Raw genomic sequence first — 25032 nt, 5'->3', positions numbered from 1 at the left:
TATATATTAACTGACCCAGAAGGAACACTTGGTATGACATAATTCTCTGAATTAGACTGTAATCTATGCACATAGGCATGACAGCAGTATTTACTGGTCACTTTATAGACTATTCCTGAAAGCCATATTCTCATGTTTTACTCCAGTGATTGCAACAATAATATGAATATTTCTTTTGTAAAATAACAGGTAGTTTGGGGATCTTGATTGTGCACACCACTGTTAAGAACTAGAGCTGTAGAAATGGGTTCCTGTCCACAATTCTGCACCCATTGAATAGCCAGTTGTGGAGGAAACCAGGGTACAGCAATATGACAAACTCTTTGCTTTGTCTGGGAACTTCTGACAAGCTTGAACAGAGCTCCCCACAGAGTGAGAGACATTTGTCATCAGTTCATCTTTGCACAGGTTGGAGAACAGTGCTTCTCATCAAAGTTGCAAAGAAGAGGAGAGATATATTGATTGCATTCCAAAGTCCAGAAGATCTAATGTCAATTAAATTGGATTACATCAGCTTTGTAAAGCATTCTTCATTGGCTCTTCATATTACAACAGACAAGTTAAGTTTTGTTCATGGAAACTGAAATTCCAATGGTATCATATAATGCAAACGATGCAATACTTTTAAGTTCAAAGCTATCTGCAGTATAGAACTGGTTAACTATCTTTGTGAAGACAAAGCCGTCAAATTTTAATCCTTTTTGTGAATATGATCGTATAATCCATTTGTTCCAAGGTACAACATTTTAGTATCCCTCAATCAAAATAATGATTTTGGTCATTATTCCATTGTCATTTGTGAAAGGCGACAGTGTGCAAATCAGCTGCTTAGTTTCCTTCAAATGCAAAACTTCGACTTCAAAAATTACTGCACTCCCTCTCAGGTATTTTAAGCAGTCATGAGGTCATGAAAGGCATGAAAGAAATGCAAGTCTATTTTTCTAGCTATAACTGCAGCAGCAGGAGACTGTGAAATGCAAAATCAAAGTTCTCTGTTTTGAAAACCAAATTCTGTTCCATTTAAAATGGAAGTTATTTATCTCTCTCTCGAGAATATGGCTTTAATGCAATATTTTTGGAAACGTATTCATTTCCTCAATATTGATCCATTTTTGCTTTTACTCTTGGATATTCATTGTGTCTCTTTCATATGTGATATCATTTTTTCTACAAACTCAGTTGCTAAAGGTATGGATCGTGTGTGTGTTAAGAATCAGTCCAATGATTACAAGAGACCCCTCAGCTCACCACCTCCAACTCAATGTAAGTGTTACAGATATTGGTACCCAACTTTATCTGAAGAATGGCTTTGCTTTACCATTCAAGTCATCATACTAATGTAATTTAAAGGATGTGGTAATTTGACACTTAAAATTTAGGCTTGGCAAACTTGCTCAAACTTGTTGAGGATATACTGCGCGGAATAGGTAGCAGGGAACCAGAGGTTGTTGCTGTCTTTGGATTTTCAGAAAATTTTAAATAAGGTACCACAGAAAAGGTTAGTAAGTTGAGAGTTGGTTAATGGATAGAAGAGGATAGGTATAAGCGAATCATTCTCAGGTTGTCAGATTGGAATGAATCAGGTACAGCAATTTATATCAATAATTTGGATCAGGGGACCAAATATCATATTTCCAAATTTGCCCATAACATAAAGCTATGTGGCAATGTGAGTTGTGAGGAGGGCGCAAAGAAACTTCAAAGTTGAAGTCATTTAGACAGGTGAAGGGAGTGATCAAGAACATGGCACATGGAAAATTATGTGGGAAAATATGAAGTAATCCTTTTTAGTTGGAAAAGTAAAAATTCAGAGTCATTTTTAAAATAGTGGAAGATTTGGAACTCTTACTGTCCTTGTACATATGTCATAGTTTCATAGTAATAGAAGAAAGAGTAGGCCATTTGGTCCGTCAAGCCCTTCATTAAGATCATGGCTGATCTATCCATCATCACAGCTTCTACCTGCATTATTTCCATAACCCTTAATTCCCCTACCATGCAAAACCCATCCAAATGTGTCTGAATATATTTAATGAAGCTGCCTCTACTGCTTCTTTAGTCATGGAATTCAATATATTCTCTGGGAAAAGCAGTTCTCCCTTATCTCTGTCCTAAATCTATCCCCCCTAATCTTGAGGCCATGTTCTCTAGTCCTAATCTTATCCACCAGCTGAAACAACTTGCCTGCCTCTGTCTTCTCTATCCCTTTCATAATTTTATATGTTTCTGTAAGATTCCCCCACTTATTGTCCTAAATTCTACCGAGGCGGCTTGACCTCTCCTCATGGGTAACCCCCTCATCTGCAGAATCAACCTGTAGAACCTCCTCTGCATTGCCTCCAAAGTACGTCTCCTTCCACAAGTAAGGAGACCAGAACTGCGCACAAAACTGCAGGTCTAGCCTCACCAACACTTCGTACATTTGCAGCAGAACCTCCCTGCTCTTAAATTCAATCCCTCTAGCAATGAAAGTAAATATTTTGTTTGCCGCCTTGATTACCTGTTGCACCTGCAAATTGACTTTTAGCAATTCATGTACAAGCACTCCTGAGTTCCTCTGCACAACAACATGCTGCAATCTTTCACCATTTAAATAATACTCTGATCTACTCTTTTTACTTCCCAAGTGGATAACCTCACATTTACCAACATTGTAATCCATCTACCAGACCCTTGCCCACTCATCAACCGATCTAAATCTCTTTGCAGATCCTCCATATCCTCTGCACAGTTTGTGTTTCCACTCAATTTATTGTCATCAGAAACTTGGATACTTTACACTTGGTCTCCTCTTCCAAATCATTCAGATGTATCATGAACAATTGTGGACTGAACACTGGCCCCTGTGGCTCCCCACCCACCACTGATCTCCAACCAGAGAAACATCCATTTATCCTAACTCTCTGCTTTCTATTGGTTAACCAAAACCTCTATCCATGCTAGCACATTCCCCGAAAGTTCATGCAGTCCTACAGATGAGTCTTTTATGTGGCACCTATCGAACACCTTCTGGAAATCCAAGTATATAAACATCCACTTGTTCCCTCCATCCACCACGCTTCTTACATCCTCAAAGAACTCCAGGAAGTTTGTCAAACACAACATTCACTTCCTGAATCGGCATAACATTTGGTGTCTTCCGGACCGCCAGGACCTGTCTGAAGTCCAGTGAATTTTGGTAAATTGCCATTAACGCATCTGTTGTAACTTTTGCCATTTCTTAGCACCCCAGGATGTATTGTGTGTTTATGTGTGTGTGAGTGTGTGTCATTGAAAGTGAATTTACAAGTGAGGCAACCAAAGAGGAAGGCAAATAGTGCATTGTCCTGTACAACAAGAGGATTTGAGTACAGAAATAAAGTTAGCTTGCTGCAAGATTTACAAGGATGTTGCCAGGGTTGGAACTATAGGGAGGGGCTGAATAGGCTGGGGTTGTTTTCTCTGAAGCGTTAGAGGTTGAGGGGCCACCTTATAGAGGTTTATAAAATCATGATGGACTTAGGTCGAGGTTGAGAAGGGAAAAATATAAAAGGGACCTAAGTGGCAACTTTTTCACACAGAGGGAGGTGCATGGATGAAATGAGCTGCCAGAGAAAGTGGTGGTGGCTGGTACAATTGCAGCATTTAAGAAGCATCGGAATGAGTATATGAATAGGAAGAGTTCAGAGGAATATGGGCCAAGTGCTGGCAAATGGGACTAGATTGGGTTAGGATATCTGGTCTGCCTGCACGAGTTGCACCAAAGTGTCTGTCTCCTTGCTGAACCTCTCTATGTCTCTATAACAGTAGGGTACCTTGCTGAGTCTTCACCAAGTGTTTTGTGCATACTGTGTCTCCTCGCCTAAGGAAGGGTATATCTACCATACAAGGAGTGCAGTGGAGCCACTCCTGGGATATTGTGTTAAACTCTGAAAAGAGATACTAGATTGATGTTTTCTAGAACATCAAAGAATAAAAGCTGACCTCATCCAAACATAGGAATTTTGATAGGTTAGATGCAGTGAGCATGTTTCCCGTCACTGCAGGATTGTGAACAATGGGAAACCAAGAGCTTGGTCATTTTGAACTGAGAGGAGGAAGAATTTCTTCACTAAGAGACTGGTGAGTCTTCAGAATTCTCAGCTGCAGAGGCTTGGTCATTGACTCTGTTCAAGACAGTGTTTGATAGATATTCAGATATTTAAGACATCAAAGGAAATTGAGATATTGTTGGAAAATGGTGTTGAGTCAGAAGATCTGTTAGGTTTGAGAGGCCAAATAGCCTACTCTTTTTCCAATAAGAAATTGTATACTCTGCACATTAAGGACTTTAATCTGTACTACTGGAGATTTGCCAATGGATTGCTTAAAAATTTGAACACAAATTTTATGCTAAGTTTTTGAACTCATTTCTCCAGTCAAGCTGAACGTTCCTGGCCAGAGAGGGTGTGGAAAGGCAGAGGAGCACTGCTGTGCACAACTCGACTTATGCATCAAAATGTTCCAGTTTGCAGACAAAGCAGAATGGGATTAGGAAGGAAAAGATGAAAAGGAGTGGGGAGGAAGAACCGATTCTTCAGAGAGTGGTCACAATTAGATTAAAATTGCCTTGCTCATATCAGTAACATGCTGGGATATAACTGGAGACTGTTCATGGCAGAAATGTTTGATTTCAACTCCAGAAAGAAATATTCTGCATCCACACTATTTTTACTGTACAACACTGAACACGATTTGAAAAATAGTTTTTTCAGTTAAATAATTTTTATCTGGCAGAAACACAACACTTAAATGCTATGGGAACTTTGGACTGGATTGTTGATACAAAATGTTTCCAAATTTAACAGAATTGAGGGAGGAACGCTTATCAAAGGTGTTTACACCATTTGGAAGATGAACCAGGCATTTTTTTTTCTTGGTACAATAGGTAACTGGCACTTCAAAACTGAGGTTGTAGAATGGTAACTGCCAAATGTAATACGAGGAGAACTAGCCATTTGGAGACAGAACTGGCTCAGAGGTAGAAGACGGAGGGTGGTGGTGGAGGGTTGTTTTTCAGACTGGAGCCCTGTGACCAGTGGAATGTTCAAGGATTGGTGCTTGATACACTACCTCTCATTTATACAAATGATTTGGATGTGAGCATAACAGGTATAGTTAATAAGTTTGCAGATGACACCAAAATTGGAGGTATAGTGGACAGCAAAGAAGGTTATCTCAGATTAGAATCTTATAGGGATCTTGATCAGATAGGCCAATAGGCTGAAAATTAGCAGATGGTGTTTAACTTAGATAAATGTGAGGTGCTGAAAATCTTAGCAGGACTTATGTGCTTAATGGTAAAGTCCTAGGGAGTGTTGTTGAGACCATGGAGTGCAGGTCCATAGCTCCTTTAAAGTGGAGTCGCAGATCGATAGGATAGTGAAGAAGGCGTTTGGAATGCTTTCCTTTATTGGTCAGAGTATTGAGTACAGGAGTTGGGAGGTCATGTTGCAGCTGTACAGGACATTGGTTGGGCCACTGCTGGAATACTGTGTGCAGTTCGGGTCTCCTTCCTATCAGAAAGATGGTGTGAAACTTGAAAGGGTTCACAGAAGATTTACAAGCATGTTGCCAGGGTTGGAGGATTTGAGCTATAGGGAGTGGTTGAATAGGCTGGTGCTGTTTTCCCTGGAGTGTCAGAGGCTAAGGGGTGACCTTGTAGAGGTTTGTAAAATCATGAGGGGCATGGATAGGATAAATAGACCAAGTCTTTTCCCTGGGGGTGGGGAGTCCAGAACTATAGGGCATAGGTTTAGGGTGAGAGGGGAAAAATACTAAAAAGACCTATGGGGCAACGTTTTCACGCGAAGAGTGGTACGTGTATAGAATGAGCTGCCAGAGGAAGTGGTGGATGCTAATACAATTGCAACATTTAAAAGGCATCTGGAGGGGTATATGAATAGGAAGGGTTTGGAAGGATATGGGCCGGGTGCTGGCAGGTGGGACTAGATTGGGTTGGGATATCTGTTCGGCATGGACAAGTTGGACGTAAGGGTCTGTTTCTGCACTGTACATCTCTACGACTCTATAAATGCTTCCTCTCTTCTGTTTAAAAAAAAATCAGGTGGAAAAGAGGACCTGCACAGATTCTTAGTTGTTATCTCAATTGCAACTTTTCCCTTGCTGCCAGTAGTGACCATGAGTTTTATTTCAGATTGCTATTTGAGATACACATATGCTAACAACAAATGTTAAGAGACTGGAATTTAGAATACTTCCAGATCTCTAACTGTTGTGCTATCGTCAAACAAATCTATGTCACTGTCCATATAATGTCTTTAATTTTCTTATGGTCTCTATGGCATCACAATTAAATGCCTTCCACATATATAAAATCAAAACAGTTCAGATTCACTGGAGGAGAATCACTCAGGATATAAGAATGTGTTGAGTTAGGTTTGTGCTTGAGGACTCGTTACAAATTTTGAGTCCCATGAAATGTTCAATCTCACTTTCTACAATAGCAGCAGTGTTACTACAAATTTACAATCCTCACCACCAACATCACAGCTCCTGCGGACAAGGTGCACGCTTTCTATTTTCAAGGTATCCTCTGATGAGCAGATAATTATTACTTTAATCCTTTAACTGATAAACCCTCCCTATGCTAAATTAAGAATTTGCATTTGTAATGAACCAGAGATGACAGCTCGGATATCAGAGCATCTGGAAGGGCATAACATGACAACTAAATCTGATCTGAGGACAAATGGATAATAATAGCATGTGTAGGTCACTCTGTTTAAGTAACAGCTTAATAGAATTAGCTGAAAGATATGGCCAGGCATTCAGAAATGACGAGCAAAGTGGCAGGTATGTCAGTCTGTAAGAACACTTGGTCAAAATGTTTTTCTTTCATAGTTACACAGCAGATTTTAATGTAAGAAAGCTCTAGATATATTTTGGAAAGATGCTGAAATGGTTAGGATCTGCCTTCAGTTCTCTGTGACTACTGACATAAAGAGCTGCTTGCTTGGGTCGTCATGAAAATGCAGCATTCTGATTATCAGTCAAAGCATCAATCTGGGAAAGGAACGCAATGTTCTCTTTCATCTGTGTAGTTCCCATATTGGAAGGTCCTGGTTAGTAAGTTGGCAGAACAATTTTGTGTATTTCACATGAGTCCTGAAGTAAACTGACGATGGTTTACTTTGAAGAAGGCTGATCTGATTGGAACAGGCATTGTTATGGGGTACTTATGTAGTGTGTGTTGTTCAATGAATGATACCTTTTCGTTTAAAGGTCTTTTAATTCTTGTTACAGAAATAATGAAACCAAAAGGTGTTCAAAATATATATTTTTGTGTATATTTAATTTACTTTATCATGCATTTTCCTGATTTCTGCTTTTTTAAATAATGTTTGGTCTTAGTGAATTTGTTGCAACACTAAGAAGAAATTCTGTCACCACAGAACAGTTGGTGAAAAAATCTGATGCAGATATGAATGAACATCATTCAAATATGGATTGTGGCAAAATGGCTTCATGAAATGGAGATTTTTCTTTCGTCACATTTCAGACATTTTTCCAGACCGTTCTTTGTCCATTCTAATGTTTCCCCAGCTGTTGAGGTTCTGCAAACTCAGCAGCTTTCATATTTTTTTCAAATCTATAACAGATCATAGTATAATTAAAAAAAAATTGCTGCAAAAGCACAATAGGTCTAACAGAAATAAGAGTGAGAAAAACATGTTAATGTTCCTTATAGAATAGTTGATATAGCTGGAACCAAAAATATCACATCCTCTCAGTGCTTTTATCTCTGAAACAGTTAAGTGTCTGAGGCAAGCATACAATGTTTTGACTTTTTTTCCTTTAATTTCTCTTGAAGAAATATCCTCCTAGTTTGTCAACCTTGCCGAAAGTTTTTGGAATGGCAACTTGTGATAGCTCCTGGTGCTAACTCCCTATCCTCTTGCCAAGTTATTGATATTGGATTCAATTATAGTAGGTTCACTCACATTTCCTCTTCAGACACCACCAAATTCACACTGCATGCACCTAGAAACCTTGGCCTTTCGTATTATGTTGCATTTGCCAATCAGAGAAGTGCACTTGATCCTGCCCTGCTTTCGTAAAAGAAAGAACATTTTCAAATACACCTAATGGATCTGGTTTGGATACAACTTCACAGGCATCTGTCAAGCTCTGGGAATTCCCTGACCTGTTATTTTGTATGTGAGAGCATTTGTCCGTTCTTCAGTCTTCAGATTATGCCATCGATACCATTTACCTGATGTGCATCAGTGGATGTTTCCAGCAGAGGCAGGTGTTCCCTTCCCAGCTGAAGTACGGAGCCCAGTTTCTTGTCTGTTATAACTACTGCAGTTGCACCAAGTTTCATTTCAGAGAAGCAGTGAGACCTGTAAATGTTCTGTTTATTGTTTTATGGACGATGGTGGGGATGGAATGGAGATATGGACATCAGTTGATATGGTTTGCATTTACTGCTCATGCCTCATTGTCTTGAGAAAGCTTGAAGTCCGAGTTCTTTCTAAAGTATATTCTACATAACACTCCTAATGTGCAGTGTCTCAAAAAAGGAACTGATCCATCATAAATGAAACCATTCTCAAATGCATTTATTCTCCTTTTGGTCCCCAGTGGAAAGAATGCCCTTTTCCATTTAAACTTTGGATTTTAAAGGTTGATTTGTGATCTTGCTTTTAAATATTTTCCTAAACTTGCTGCATTTTCATGGATTGAAAATAAGTTAACTGGAAGGAAGAAAACAGAATTGCAATTACAGCCAAAAACAACAGCTTTAAAAAGACAACATGTTGGAATTGTGATGTTACTGAATGGCTAAGCAAGCCTGAGGGGCTAAGAAGCCTACTTCTGTTCCTAAGTTTAGAGTTGAAATATGAAGTAAGTCACTTTTATTCATTTATTGTTTCTTTGAAAGGAATGGATGTAGAATCATCAGATAAGTTAATATCTTAGAACACTAAGATATTAGTGGCACTAATATGGATTGAATGAAACACTTGATAATTTTCTGGATAATGTGGGACAGTTCAGGAGCAAAGACAAAGGATCATTCCAGAGCGTATCTCTCTCATTTGAAATGGACACCAAATTTTAAATGGATATCTTAAATTCAGTTACTCTGGGTCACACTTCAATTGCACCAGTGGACTCATGGTTTAATTCCTGGACTGCCTGAAATTCCTTGGTAGAGAAAACGGTTTCAATATGAATTGAATGAGTTCCTGCAAGAGCTGGGTAAAGGGGTCATTAAGAGGAAGAGGAATGTCAGAGTATGGGCAGAGGATGAAGAAAATGGGAGAAGGAGATGAGTTGCCTCTACCATCAATCAAAATTTTATACTCTTTTGATTCTTGTCGAGACAAATAGGAAGGCTCCACCTGAAGGTGGAAATTCTTTCTTCAGGATAGGAGGGAAAATCTTGTTTTTTCTTGCAAACACAATTGCAAGTAGCTGCTGGGGACATAGAAATTCCTCTGCTTCTCCATATGATGAATGATGACTTTCAGAACTCCTTTCCTTGCTAGCTGAGGTTCTATTCCTTATAATCTAGCTGCTCCATTGCACACTTCACAATCTCAGCTTTGTGTTAGAGAAGGTCAGTAGATGATATCTCATGCATTCTTGCCACCTTCAGTTTCCTAATGAACTGAGCTGGGTTCAGGATCTACTTCTCCTTTGTGTCGTATCTACTCACCACCACCCCCTCCTCTTTCTATTCCCTGTGTAGTAAAAAGTGAGGTCTGCAGATACTGGAGATCAGAGCTCTGGCCCGAAACGTCGAATTTCCTGTTCCTTGGATGCTGCCTAACCTGCTGTGCTTTAACCAGAAATACATTTTCAGCTCTTTCTATTCCCTGGCCATGGTTGATAACCGATGCTTCAACCTATAATAAATTTATGAACAACAGATTTGCAGAAATGCCTGCAAGTTATGCCTCAAGTTCTATCTGTGGTAGCAACAGAAGGTTAGGTATACCTACCCAGCTGATACCACACGATAGTGTTAGTATGAGTGAAGAAAGTGTTTTTTGAGAGCTTGAGAACAATCACAAACCAAACTATCATTGCCTTGAGCTATATGCTGATGTTGTTCATTTTTGAGGGAATATGTCAAGCTGCTTTTAACGGGTCAGAGCCATATGAGTGCCACTATTTGCCAAGTACAGCCGCCATTGACAAATGTGGATGTAATGGAAACTTTTATTTGTCTCACTCAAAGTTGTTTTCACTAGACCATTTGGGCTTCCAGACTTGGCAAGCTGTACATTTAGCTCACAGTCTGCTGTGCATGGCCTAGGCTTGGAGAGTTAGCAGCTGATGTTAAATATAAAATTTTAAGTTGTTCAAAAGTGACCCATTGAACTTCAAATACATAGATTCAAAGATTTGCAGGACTGCTGTGCTCCATCTGTGTTCTGTTGTTCGAAATAGTCTTGGACATGTTCCATTATCCAGGTCTCACGCTGATGAGAGCTTTATCTCAACAGAGCCAAGATGTGACCATGTGCTATTGTATTTGAAAATTCCAAATCAGGCTGGAAGATAAAAGGTGTGTTGTATCTGTGGAGTCTCTCATGCTGTGATTAACTTGACTGAACGTTGTTTTGTGCCACTTCACATAATTTTGACAATTTCGGTCTCAGGTACTCGCAGCTAATAAACTTAGACATCGATGTATTGATGTGACATTAGATAAGGTTTTCAAAATATAAACGTTCAACTTTATTACACCTGTGGGCACATAAAGTTTGTCAGTGTAATACTGAAGGGACCTGATTACTTTTCTCCTTGAATGAAATTGAACTAGAATGAAATAGCCCAAAATTGATGAGAATTGATCAGTCGTTGTTGTCACAAAGCGTGGGTGAGAGATCTATTGTCATGTGAGTATGAAGGAGTGTTTAGTTTTATGAGCAAGGATTTTTATGCTCTCAGTCAAACCACAGAGGCCAAGTTTACTGTGTTCTCTATCTCTAAGGAACATTCCAATATGTGAAGAGCACAGAATTTCATCTTTTTCCATTGCGACATGCTTCAAACTTTTCTGCCTGTGATTATTGAGCAATGTCGTGGGAATGTATTCTGTTGTCAACATTATTCACAATTTCAAAGATCTAGTTATAAAATGATCTTGGGATGAATTTGGATACTTTCAGAAATCTATCGATGAAGTGTGTTTACACATGTCGACTTCTGTAAGCCTTTGGCATGATGTGTCATTTCAGAAAAAATGGGTTTAAATAATATTTCCAGTCAGAAGGTTATGGCCGACTGTTCAGAGGAAAGCACTGTAAAACTATGAACAAGTATAATCTTGAACCAACCAAATCTTTCTCTCCAAGTGACAAGACTTCATAAGGTCTGGGATACTGTCTCTGAATTATTCCCATATTATTTTCTATTGCTTCATTTTAAAATTCTCAGACCCATCACTGATACTGCATTTTTGTGTTGAAATGCAGTGTATGACTGTTGAACACAGCAATTCACACACATTTTGCATTGTTACCTTATCAAATCAAGGAAGCCTCTTAGGAATTGTTTCATTGACAGCAACGAACCCAATTTGTGTTCAGTGCTAACAGCTACTATTTCAAGTGGCAGAGGTTTCAGGTACCCTTCTTGAATAACAACAAAACAGTTTATAGCTTCAAAGTGCAAGCACTACATACATTAAGCAGTTTCAATTAAAAGTCAGGCACAGCCAATGATGCATCTTGTTCACGGACTCTAGGAACGTTGCTTGAAGTATTGTCTCTTGTGTGTTATATGTCTTCTCTTTTGCAAACAAACAACTAGAAGGACATCACATTTCGAAGAGTCGCAAGTCTTAAGTAATTACCGTACTTTCACGAAAACAACCTGCAGGGTATATCTTAAAACGTATTCCAGAGGCAATGTGGCTTATATTCGTGGGCGGGTTATATGTGCGACTTTTTTTGCAGATGGCTGGCCAACTTCGGTCTTCCTACAGGTAAGAGGTAAGTTATTGCAAAAGTGGAGATGGCTAACATTTTAAACTGTTTGTGTGAACAAGGGAATTAGCTATCTTCGCGTGTTTATGAATGGGTTTAAATCTTTATGTACATGGATGAGAGGGTAGTTTTATCAGGTATTGTATAGGGCCATTTTGACGTGGGATCGATTCATTGTGCGGAATTACACATTTTATTTTGTTCTCAGAAGCACATTATAATAATGCTAATTAGGTTACAGCCCAGGTTTTTTTTCGTGAAATTACGGTAACAATCCAAAATACAAGTTTTAAGTTAATTGTAAAAGTTAGTATCACCAGCTATTCTCGGCACCAATTTTATTTCGCTACGTAAGAAAGTGAATTACTGTAAATGGGAATTGATACCATTAAGCAGGGGATCAAACTGCGAATTTTTTGTCCCCAAATAGTGATGACATTTGATGGTATCAGATGTCCCATTTTCTTCTTATTTTATTTTTCCAGCTCGCAAGCAAGAAATCATCAAGTTAACTGAACAGCTGATCGAAGCCATCAACAACGGAGACTTTGAAGCTTATGCGTAAGTGAAAAGAATATCTTTTCCACTCAGAAACACTTTGTTACTGTTTTGTTCTCAACATCTCTATTCTAGGGATTTTTAAGGCAAGTACTTATCAAACCAAACAGGTGACAAGTGCCAAGAATTGACCCATCACCCCTTCACACGATCATCATTGAATCCCCCACTGTCAACATCCTGGGAGGTTGCCATCAACTAAAAACTGAACTGGACTCACCATATAAATCCAGTGGTTATAAGAGCAGGTCATAGGCTAGGAATACTGTTGCAAGTAACTGAGTCCTAACTCCCCAGAGCCTATTCACCATAGACCAGGCACAAGTAAGAAGTGAAATGTGTGATGGAACAATCCCAGTTGAGTGCAACTCCAACAGTGCTTAAGAAGCTTGACAGTCTCCACGACAAAACATCCTGCTGAATTGGCACCACATCCACCTCCTTTCCCCTCATTATCAATGCCTCATGAAGGCTCCTTCAGCACTACTTTCCAAAATCACAACCTAACTGAGCCACTAGGATCCAAGCAACAGATGCATGGAAACAGGTTCAATTGCAAGTTCCTCTCCAAGCCAGACACCATCCTGACTTGTCCTTTATTGTGGCTGGAATTTAAACAACATAGAGAGTGTAACTATGCTCCAAGGACTGCAGCGAGTGTCTCACCATCATTTATTCAAGTTCAGTTCAGATGGGCAACAAATGCTAGTAATTTTCTCCCCAAATAAATTTTTCGGAAGGTAAAATTTTAAAAGTTTCCATGATAGTCTGGATACTTACGAAATGTCTCTCATTTAGTATAGATTTTTAAAGTGTAACCTGTACAGTGGTGAGACACATTCTTTTGAAGCTTGGACTTGGTATCTGAAGTCTCCTCCTAATTTGTGTTGCAAAGAGTTTTCAGCTTTGATATGGACAAGATTGCAAATTGCATCCTTATGAATTTTGATACCACACAACAACCATTCTACGCAGGTTTTTCCCCACAGTTTGCTCCTAAACAATTGTATTTCAGACCTCAGTGGAAATAACAGACCACTTGTGTAATTTGTCATCCCCGGTCGTACTGAGAAATTCCTATTCCTGAAAACTTTTATTAATTTTATTAATTATTTTCAGGAAAATATGCGACCCAGGACTGACCTCATTTGAACCTGAAGCTTTGGGTAACCTTGTTGAAGGAATGGACTTCCACAGATTTTATTTCGAGAACTGTAAGCATTTTTTTTCTCATTCATGATTTGGAAAATATTGAAAAAGTGTGCTTGCCTGATGTCTCCAGCAGAGTATGTTCTAGCTTCAGTTATCCTTGTGGTTTCTTCACCCTTTTTCTCAGAATATTGTGGAACGGTGATTTCTTTCAATGACGGTTCCTATAATCAGTACATATTTGATAGTTCTGTTACGACATGGTGATAAAACCTTCTGCTAATTAAACCAAACACACAACAAAGCTCATCTCGCCTCATAATCTGTTACAGTATGAGTGACGGAGAACTCCCCAAATTCCAAAAATATCAATTTTATTCTTTAAAAGTAAATATTAAACAACAAGTATTTGAAACTCTAAGCCTCCTTTCTCTTAAAGGTTTGTTATCTACCTCCAACTCTGTAACAATATATTGATCCAATAAAAGCCCCTATTAAAATTACATCAGCTTAATCTTCAAAACTACACAGTGGCTGTCATTGTCAGAGTCTGTCTTCTTTTGGCTGTAGATCTCCCTGGGTCTTTTTTCAGTCTTTTGCTGCAAAGATGTTTCATAACAAAAAGGTATCTTTGATAGTGTTTTGCTGGCAGTTACTCTGACGATGGCAGTTGCTCACTAACTCTCAAAATGCCTGCTTTTTTATACCCCAAACATCGGATTGCCTCATTGGTTCAATATCGTCATAGAGAGGGCAGTACAGAAACAGACCTTCCATCCAACTTGTCCATGCCGACCAAGGGAGTATTGAACAAAGAGACTTTGGAGTGCTAGTCCCATTTGCCAACACTTGGCCCATATCCCTCTTAACCCTTCCTATTCATATACCCATCTAGATGCCCTTTAAATGCTGCAGTTGTACCAGCCTCCACAACTTCCTCTGGCACCTCATTCCAGACATGCATCACCCTCTGTGAAATAGCTGCCCCTTTGGTCCCTTTTATATCTTTCCCCTCTCACCCTAAACTAATGTGCTCTAGTTTTGAACAACCTCACCCCAGAGAAAAAGCTTTATCTATTTATTCTATCCATGTCCCTCATGACTTTGTAAACCTCTATAAGATCGATCCTCAGCCTCTGAAGCTCCAGGGAAAATAGATCGAGCCTATTCAGACTTTTCCTATAGCTCAAATCCTCCAACTTGGCAACATCCTTATAAATCTTCTGTGAACCCTTTCAAGTTTCACAACACCCTTCCGATCAGGAGACCAGAATTGCACACAATATTCCAAAAGTGACCTAACTGATCTCCTGTACAGCCACAACATAACCCCTCAACTCCTTTAGTCACTGCTCTTACCAATAAAGGAAAGCATCCCAAATGCCTTCTTCACTTCCTTTCTACCTGTAACTCTACTTTGAAGGAGCTGTGAACCTGCACTCCAAGGTCTTTTTGTTCAACGCTCGCTTGGATTCCCGAGAACCATTAGGGATATAAGTCTTGCTAAGGTTTGGTTTTGCAAAATGCAACACCTCACATTTATCAAAATTAAACTCCATCTGCCACTTTTCAGCCCACTGGCCCATCTGATCAAGATCCCATTGTAGTCTGAGGTAACCTTCTTCGCTGTCAACTGCACTTAAAACTTTGGTGTAGTCTGCAAACATACTAACTATGCTTCCTATGTTCACACCTAAATCGTTTAGAAAAATGACAAAAAGTAGCAGAACCAGCACCAATCCTTGTGGCATTCCACTGGTCACAGGTCAAAGCAACCTCCACCACCACCCTCTGTCTTCCACCTTCGAGCCAGTTCTGTATCCAAATGGCTAGTTTGCTTTGTATTCCATGAGTTTGAACCTTATTTAAGTCCATAAATATCATGTCCACCGTGATTTCCCACACACAAAGCCATGTTGACTATCCCTAATCACTCCTTGCCATTCCAAATACATGTACGTCCTGTCCCTCAGGATTCCCTCCAACAACTTGCCCACCACGTGTTGGGCTCACCAATCTATAGTTGCCTGGCTTGTCCTTTCTTAAGTACCATGTTAGCCAACCTCCAGTATTTCAGCATGTCACCTATGACTATCAATGATAGAAATATCTCAGCAAAGGGCTCAGCACTCCGTTCCCAAGCTTCCCACAGAGTGCTAGGGTAGACCTGATCAGGTCCTGGAGATTTATTCACCTTTATGCGTTTCAAGACATCAAGCACCACCCACCTCTTCAGTAAATATGGACATTTTATGAGATGTCACCATCTATTTCCCCACATTTGAGTGGCACAGTGGTTAGCACTGCTGCCTCACAGCACCTGAGACCCGGGTTCAATTCCCGACTCAGGCGACTGACTGTGTGGAGTTTGCACATTCTCCCCGTGTCTGCGTGGGTTTCCTCCGGGTGCTCCGGTTTCCTCCCACAGTCCAAAGATGTGCGGGTCAGGTGAATTGGCCATGCTAAATTGCCCGTAGTGTTAGGTAAGGGGTAAATGTAGGGGTATGGATGGGTTGCGCTTCGGCGGGTCGGTGTGGACTTGTTGGGCCGAAGGGCCTGTTTCCACACTGTAAGTAATCTAATCTAATCTATTCTATATCTTCCATGTCCTTCTCCATAGTAAAACCTGATGCAAAATACTCCTGCAGATCCACACATAAGCCAACTGCTGATCGTTGAGGGGCCTTATTCTCTCCCTATTTACCCTTTTGTCCTTAATGTATTTATAAAAATCCTGTGGATTAAGAGAATCCACAGTTTGCCAAAGCCATTTCACGTTCCCTTTATGCCTTCCAGATCTCCCTCTTAAGTGTACTCCTACTGCCTTTATACTCTTCTAATGATTCACTCTGATCTCACCTGACATATGCTTTCTTCTTTTTCTTCTTCCAAAGCCTCAATTTCTGTCATCATCCAGAATTCCCCACACCTTTCTTTCTCTGGACTCTCGTTATCTCATTTCTGAAGGCTTCCCATTTCCCTTTACCTGCAGTCAGCTCCCAGTCAGCTTTTGAACGTTCTTGCCTAATACCATCAAAATTGGCCTTCCTCCAATTTAGAACTTCAACTTTTAGATCCGGTCTATCCTTTTCCATCACTATTTGAAAACTAATAGAATTATGGTCACTGGAGTGCTCCCCCCATTGACTCCTCAGTCACCTGCCCTGCCTTATTTCCCAAGAGTATATCAAGTTTTACACCTTCGCTAGTAGGTACATCCACATACTGAATCAGAAAATTTTCTTGTACATAATTAACAAATTCTCTCCGTCTACACCCTTAACACTATGGCAGTCCCAATCTGTTTAGAAAGTTAAAATCTCCTACCATAACCACCTTATTATTCTTACAGATAACTGAAATCTACTTAAATGTTTTTCTCATCATTTCCCACAGACTATTAGAGGGTCTATAATGCAACCCCAATAAGGTGATCATCCCTTTCTTATTTCTTAGTTCTAACCAAATAACTTCTCTAGATGTATTCCCAGGAGTATCCCCCCTAGGTATTAGCTGTAATACTATCCCTAATTAAAAATGCCACTCCTCCTCCTCTCTTGCCCCCTTTTCTATCCTTCCTGTTTTGTCCTGGAACATTCAGCTGCCAGTCCTGTCATCCCTGAATCACATTTCTGTAATTGCTGTGATATCCAGTCCCGTGTTCCTAACCACGCCCTGAGTTCATCTGCCTTTCCTGTTAGGCCCCTCGCATTGAAGTAAATACAGTTTATGAGTCCTACCTTGTTCTCTGCTTTGTTCCTGCCTGCCCTGACTGTGTGAGTTCTGACAATCAGTTTCAGATTGATCTCTTTCCTCACAGTCTCCCTGGGTCTCCATTCCACCTCCATCTTTTCAGTTTAAATCCTCGCCAGCACCTCTAGCAAATCTCCCTGCTAGTATATTAGGTACAATCCATTCTTCTTGTACACATCACTTCTACCCCAGAAGAGATTCTAGTGATCCAACAAAGTGAAGCCTTCTCCCATGTATGTGCTCCTCAGCCATGCGTTCATCTTCTCTATCCTCCTATTCCTATCCTAACTAGCTCGCAGCACTGGGAGTAATGCAGATATTACTACCTCGAAGGATCTCCTTTTTAAATTCTGCCTAACTTTCTCAATCCTCCCTTCAGATCCTTTTCTATTCTTTTGTCGTTGGTTCCAATGTGTACAATGACCTCCTGCTGGTCCCACTCCCTTTTGAGAACATTCTGCACCCTCTCTAAGTCATGCTGGCACCAGGGAGGCAACACACCATTCTGATTTTTCACTGATGGCTACAGAAACATCTGTCTGTGCCTCTAACTCTGACATTTACCTATCACAATCGATCGCTTAGAACCCACCTTACCCCTCACTATATTAGAGCCTGTCTTGATCCCTGAAAGTCCATCAACCCCTACATTTTCCAAAACAGCAGACTTGTTTGAAATAGAGATAGCCACAGAAGACTCCTAGACTACCTAACCTACCTCTCCTACCTTTCCTGGAGTTCACCCAACTATCTGACTATCTTCAGCTTTTCTCCTTCCACTAACTGCCATCCATCACACCCCCTTTCACTTGTAAATTCCTCATTGCCTCTAACTATTGTTCCAACCATTCCATTCGATCTGATAGGATTTGCAACCAAAGACATTTCCTGCAGACATAATCTGCAGTAATGTAAATTCTCCCTAAACTCCCACATCTGACGAGCATATCACTCTTCTAAAGGCCATTTTTGCTCCCTCAAAATGTATAGATGCAGAAAATAGCACCATCATATTGCTCTAAAAAACACTGCTCCAGGCAATTTAATCAAGAGACAATCAGTAAATTCAAAGATTGGGTTTTAGTATCCTGCAGCATAATTTAAACTGATTAGTTAAATTCGAATTGTTGTCAACATAGCAGCCAAAATGCAGGTATTTGTTTCATAGCCAAGTGTTACATATTTTCAGTTTTCCAGCACACTCTGAGACTGCTAAGTCAGTCACAATACAGGTACCTGCAAGCTCTCAGTGCAAAACGACTTTCATTCCCCCTTAAAGGTACAGTACATTTTTGATATGAGATAGTATTACAGTTAATACTTAGGGGAAATACTCCTGGTCAACTATTCCTGCTTTCTTTTCAAAAATGTCTCATTTTCTATCTTTTGGTGTCAGTTTTGGCAGATCAGCCAATAATATTACAAGTTCTTGAGAAAGTATTTAGTGAGAATATTCTGAAATGCTGACAATGAATACAATCTCTACATCGGCTAGGTGAATTTGTCACACATCAAAAGTCTGACTGCCATCTCATTTAAGAGGCAACCTCTCCAGTTCAATTCCAAACACTGGCCTGTCACATAAACACAGTCTTCTCCAAAATTCCAAGACAAGGATTGACCTATCACCATCCCATTTTCTATTCATGCCCATCTATGCACATGGTGAACTACGGAGACGCAACTCATTGCCTTGCTTTGAGTAATTTCATTTTCAAAGTTGTTACTAGGTTGTGTGAAGGTAACATACCTTTGTCTGTCCACTTCTCTGGGATAGGGCTGCATCTCATCAGCACTGAAGCAGAGATTAGGAATTCAGTGATCTATTTTAGTCTAATGTACTGAAGTGTCCACACAACATACTTATAGATGTACTAAAACAGGACAAATTAAGGAGCACTTGTTGCTCACAGAAACTGAAAATTGTGTGCCTTTTTCTGTTTCTCCACATAGAAAATTCCCGTTGATGTAAAGTAAATGAACTTCTCCACAGTAGTTAATAAAATCAACAACTGTTCAACTCTTTCTCTCACACAGTGTTATCTAAAAACAGCAAACCCATCCACACAACTATTTTGAATCCTCACGTGCATCTAATTGGAGAAGATGCTGCCTGCATAGCATACATTCGCCTCACCCAGTATATAGACATTCAGGGTAGGCCACGGACAACCCAGTCAGAGGAGACACGGGTTTGGCACCGTCGGGACAGCAAATGGCAAAATGTTCACTTCCACTGCTCGGGTTCTCCAGCGGCACCACTCCAGTGAAGGTATGATTTCAACATTGGTTCATCACTTCATGTCCAATGAGAGAAAGGGAAATAAAGGTAGTTTTTAAATGAGTCAGCATCAATTCAGCATTCTCTTAATTCATTTTTTAATGACTTTGGTGGATCTCAGTATGAAGCTTAGCATGCCTGAAACACGTTTGAAACTTTGCAGGTACTCCAAATTTTACATTGGACAGTGAAGTCAAGGACCCGCCCGGTATCCTGGATGGTGTGCGCAGGAAGAGGTGCAAATTGCAAAAACGAGTTTGAGTTTCAAGTGGCACACCTACAAGTCTCACTATTATGTAGCTTGCACATTTAGAGAGGTGAAAATGTGTTGCTGGAAAAGCGCCGCAGGTCAGGCAGCATCCAAGGAGCAGGAGAATCGACACTTCGGGCATGAGCCCTTCTTCAGGAATGAGGAAAGTGGCTTTCTTTCCTCATTCCTGAAGAAGGGCTCATGCCCGAAATGTCGATTCTCCTGCTCCTTGGATGCTACCTGACCTGCTGCGCTTTTCTAGCATCTGCAGTCTTCACTTTCTCTTAGAACATTTATACAGGTGTTCACACAATAGCTCAAGGGAATAGATCACTACTTGACAGTTAAAGTGAAACAGGCAGGTAGTGCAGAAAATCCCCTGTGGTCTGGCTCTTAAATTGGTTTTCCATTTTGGAAGTTGGTGAGGACACAGGCTCATCAAGGGAGTGCAAACAGAGCTAAGCTTTTGGCATCACAATAATCCTGTCTGTCCAGAAGAGGAGGAAGGAACTGCAATAGTAATAGTGCTTCATCTGATAGGGGAACAGATGGGCATTTCTGTGCCCATAAAACAGCTGCATGGCATCCTGAAGGGGGAGGTTGATAAGCCAGAGGTCCTGGCACATGTTGATACCAATGAGATAGATAGAGTGAGGAATGTGGTCTTGCATCAAGAATTCATGGAGCTCAACAAAGCGGGATCTCTAAGGTTCTAATCTGTGGATTACTTCCAGTGCCACATGCTAACAAGTACAGAAATAAAAGATTGATTGTTGTGTTGCCATAGTCTTACCACCATAGGGGCTGCTGTATCATTAAAGAGAAGCAACTGGTGGTGATTTGACCTGAGGGCCGCCAGATCTCAGTTGAGGGAAGAGGTTGAGAAGGAGAGCCCTTCATGGTAACCTAAAACTGATGATGGGAATTGAACCCACGCTGTTCTGCAAACTAACAATCCAGCCAACTGAGCTAAACCAATTCCCAAAATAAAAGTGTAGAGCAGATGAATGCATGGCTCTATGCATGGTTGGTGTAGGAATGAAGTTTTCAAATTCCTGCATCACTGGGACCGTGGTTAAAAAGGGTAGTTTGTACTTCAACTAGAATGGGACCAACTTCCTTGTGGGAGGGTTTGGTGGATTTGAACAGTTCACAGCTCCAGTGAGGTCTCATGATGCTTTCCCCATGTTCTTGCTGATTGATCAAGCTCCAAGTGAACTTGCTTATCATTCATAAAATGTGAAAGACTCTGCTTATAATTTATTTGAAATTTTCTCTGCAGAATTGAAGAGGTTGGCAGAGTTCTGGCCCAAGCAAACATTCAAGCTGAGCCGCGATCTGGTGGCCTCTGAAGACCAGCAGTAACATGCACGTGTCCGCATGCACATTATGCTCCTGGTGGCTGCATAATTGTCACGTTCGTGGAACTATATGGTGTTTCTTTCAACTGTCTCAAGATGTAGACATTAACTTAAAAAAAACAAAAAAATTTACAAAATCAAAAATGGCTACTGTATATGTACTTTATATAATTCACATTTGATGGCAGTGATTTGTACAATTCATTCAAAACATTTGCCAAAGCATGAAGGTTAACATTTAATGGTGATCATCCTAATGTTGGAGGGTTAGTGTTCCATTTTATATTTTCTTGTACACTAAAGATGTGTCACTTATTCTTTCGGGAACTTAATTCTGATGTCCTTACACTTGACTCAGTGAAACCGTACATGACGCCCCATCGCAGCCACTAGTACTTCTGGATGATATTAAGGCAGAAGGCAGCCAATCAAATTAAGCAGCCAACAGTTAATTCAAAAATGGCTTCACAAACAATTTTTAAATTGTGGAAAATATTATTTTTGAAACAGTCTTCTGCCATCAACAACTTGTCTCACAAGGTTGCTTCAAGTATATGAAAAAACACAGCGACCTGATTTTTCATTTCTTAAACATTATGTATGCTGTAGTGGAGGAAGAAAGGTAGCTCTGTTCATGGATTTTTCCTCTGTTCTATGTGAAATGTATTGGTTTGATAGAACAACCTTTTATGAAAAAGTGAATTTAAGAGGTAACAAGTACATCACTTGAAATAGCAGTGATCTGAGAAAATTGACAAGGCTCGGGCGAACACCTCCCTGATTCCATTCTTTTAAAAAGTGAGTGAGTTAACTATACCATATTGAAGTAGCCAGATCTAACTTGATGTTCTTTACTGTTTTGTTATACTGTGCTACCAACTCTAGGATTTAAAGAAAAACTATTGCCATCAGTTAAAACTGTATATGCATTTTTACAAATGCATGTTAAATATTTATAGCCAATAATTTTTGTGTTTAACTTGCCATGGGTTCAGATGATGTACTGAGCTTTGTTTTCAAATTACAGAGTCTTGAATGCGTGTAGTGATACAATCTGATGTCTGAGATCAGTCTAGCTGGAAGGCCTCTCAGAAAGGCATGATCACTTTGTGGTTTCTTTGTTAAACTTGTGTAGAAAATAGCTTATTAAAATAGCCAAAAAAAATGTTCTTTTGCATGACATAATTAACCCTGTTGGTTTCAAAAGAAGTTGCCCGTGGAGCTCTACATTTCTCTTACCTTCTCCTTTCTGAGCTTTGTAACAGCATAAAATCTTTTTTTGTCTGCTGTGTGTAATGAAGACCTGGTTTGCATGCACTTGATCAACCGCTTAACAATTTTGTGCAGGGGCTGTGGAAACGCATTGAGAGGACTCCTCTTATCGTGTTTTTATGGATGTTTTAAATTAGACAGCTTAGGGATCTTAAGTGTAATGAGCTGTGTGTGGATCTTTTTTTAATTTTTTTTTACAACGGCTGTGGAACCATGAATTAAACAAATGAGTTGTATCTCATTTAATGCCTCATGTGGCTTGAAGTGTGGAAGTGCTGATTTTGCTGGAGATATTTTTACGTTTGAAAATGATGGACTATATTTGCTTTTTACACAGCAACTTGCCTGAATATGAAATGTGATTTTTTTTTAATTATTCAAGTTCTCTGCAGCTGAAATTCTGTCAGGTCTGGTTTATATGAGGACAAAAAAATAATATGTTACAGGATGTGGTCTATGTGTTCCTCTCACCATTTAAAATTGTTGATATGTCAGAAATAAACTTGACAATATGACTACAGTGTAAACTTATTGTGTTGATCATGATTTATGTTGTATTGGTACTGTCTACACATTGAAATTCAGCCTAGTTCCAGTTTAGTGAAAACATTTTTGAGGATAAGCAAAAGCTCTTGGGTATTCCACTTCAAAATATATTATTTTGTTGGGACAGATGTTTAGTTCTTCACTTAAGTAAACTTAGAAATCCTGTTTTATTCTATAATCTAATGGAAGAACAAAGTGGAGGAATAGTGGCAAGCGGAGTATCATTTTAAAAATGTGTAATTATCCATATTGGAAGGAAAAATTAAAAATAAACATGATTTAAATGGTGATAGATTGCAGGGCTTTGAGACAGAGTTGGATCAGGCTCTCAAAGTGCATAAATTGCCGAAAGTTAGTATGCAGGTACAGTAAGAACTTGACAAGCTAATGAAATGTTACTGTTTTATTGTGGAGTAATGGACCCCAAAAGTAGGGAGGTTACATTACGTACAGATCTACCATGATGCTGAGTCTTGCTGGACTCCGGTCAGCATTAACCATGCTAGTGGTTCCTGCAGCAGATCTCAGTCAACATTGTTAACATTGAGCAGAAGGATTTCAGCGAATGTGTTTGCTGGCCATGGAGTGAGATAACTTTGCAATGTTCATGAGATTGCTGAGTTTCTTTCCAGTTTACAGTTGGGTTGGTTCCTTGCTCCCATACAGGCTGAGTTCACTTAGCTTGCAGACCAGAGGTATTGACATCTGGCCTTGTGGACTTCAGCTGATGTAACATCAATTCCAAGAAAGCTGCCCTGTAACCACACAAGAATTTATTTTCGACTTCGAGCTTGAACCTGAAGCAAGGTTCTCCAATTTGTTACATTGTGAGACAGGACACCTCAAATCATTAAGCTCCCACATTGGGAAGCATGGACTGGCTCATTTTGGTTACTTACCTGTGGTTGGTCACAGCCAGCAAGGTTAATTTGTCAAGAATCCTTTTCCCTCTGGATGCCTTTCCCCCAGATTCAAATGAACTAATGCTTTAAAAGGAGCCACTTCACTTGGCTTTTGAAAAATTATGCTATTAACCACTAAATGTGAGAAGAACCAGTGGTGTAAAAGAATCGAGGTCGAAATGACGTGTATTTCTAAAGACACAGACAAAAAGAAGTCTCTGAATGATCTGTCAAGACCAGATACAATGCTGTTGAGCATCCAAGATTCTTAGGTAATTAAACTTAGGTTCTTCAAAATTCCTTTGCCTCGATTGCTTTTGACACAGTATACTTAAACTGGCTATTCTTAAAAGTTATAGCCCTCACAGCACTACAGTACACACACTCAGTTTTAAACCACATTTTTGATCTCTTCCTGGAGGGAAACAGACATATCTAGGATAAATTACTTCTCTTCAGAAAGGTGGGGGGAGGACACAGATAGGTAGCCCACTTGCTGTTTCTGTTGCTTCGTGAAATCCCCAGTTTGTTTGAGGTTACTCTGAATTTTTAGTTGTGACATTCTTGGCTGCATACAGGACTTTGCTATTCACTGAATTTTCATGTTGTATTCTTTTGAAACACACACATTTTGGAATAATAACTAAGAAAAAGTCAATAATTTTAGATTCTGATCCATCATAGTAACAACATTCTTCAGAAAATTCATTAATCGTTGAACCCAAGCTGGAGGAGCAGCTATTGTTTCTCATTTTTTAGGCAAATATTTAATTTCACCATTTGCAACAAAGTGATCGTGAAGCAGCATTATTCCCCATCTGTTGATTACTTCATTACTGGGTGATGGCTTGTTGAGGGAATTAAATTTCTGTCCATTTTTCTAGATTTTTATCTGAGAGTAGTATTAACTTGATAGCATCATAAATTGATGAGAAACTAGATTTTCGAGCAGAGAAGAAAAACATGAAATGGA

The 25032-nt window shown here is 39.7% G+C and overlaps 1 protein-coding gene across 50 annotated transcripts in view; it reads left to right on the top strand.

Annotated features, from left to right (window-relative positions):
- LOC132836823 (calcium/calmodulin-dependent protein kinase type II subunit beta) overlaps positions 1-23095 on the top strand; it is a 262349-nt gene extending 239254 nt beyond the window's left edge. For 27 of the 50 annotated variants that reach the window (XM_060856319.1, XM_060856316.1, XM_060856311.1 and 24 more), the window contains 5 exons: positions 1180-1263; positions 12473-12548; positions 13665-13759; positions 19485-19719; positions 21261-23095. In XM_060856319.1, the coding sequence (XP_060712302.1) occupies positions 1180-1263; positions 12473-12548; positions 13665-13759; positions 19485-19717 (488 nt within the window). In that variant the 3' untranslated portion in view covers positions 19718-19719; positions 21261-23095. The remainder of the gene's footprint in view (positions 1-1179; positions 1264-12472; positions 12549-13664; positions 13760-19484; positions 19720-21260) is intronic. The other 23 variants (XM_060856344.1, XM_060856341.1, XM_060856340.1 and 20 more) reach the window with 1 other exon arrangement.
- Positions 23096-25032: the final 1937 nt, after the last annotated feature.

This window comes from Hemiscyllium ocellatum, chromosome 48, assembly GCF_020745735.1.
Source record: "Hemiscyllium ocellatum isolate sHemOce1 chromosome 48, sHemOce1.pat.X.cur, whole genome shotgun sequence".
Taxonomy (NCBI): Eukaryota; Metazoa; Chordata; class Chondrichthyes; order Orectolobiformes; family Hemiscylliidae; genus Hemiscyllium; species Hemiscyllium ocellatum.
This window is presented reverse-complemented; position numbering and strand designations above follow the sequence as displayed.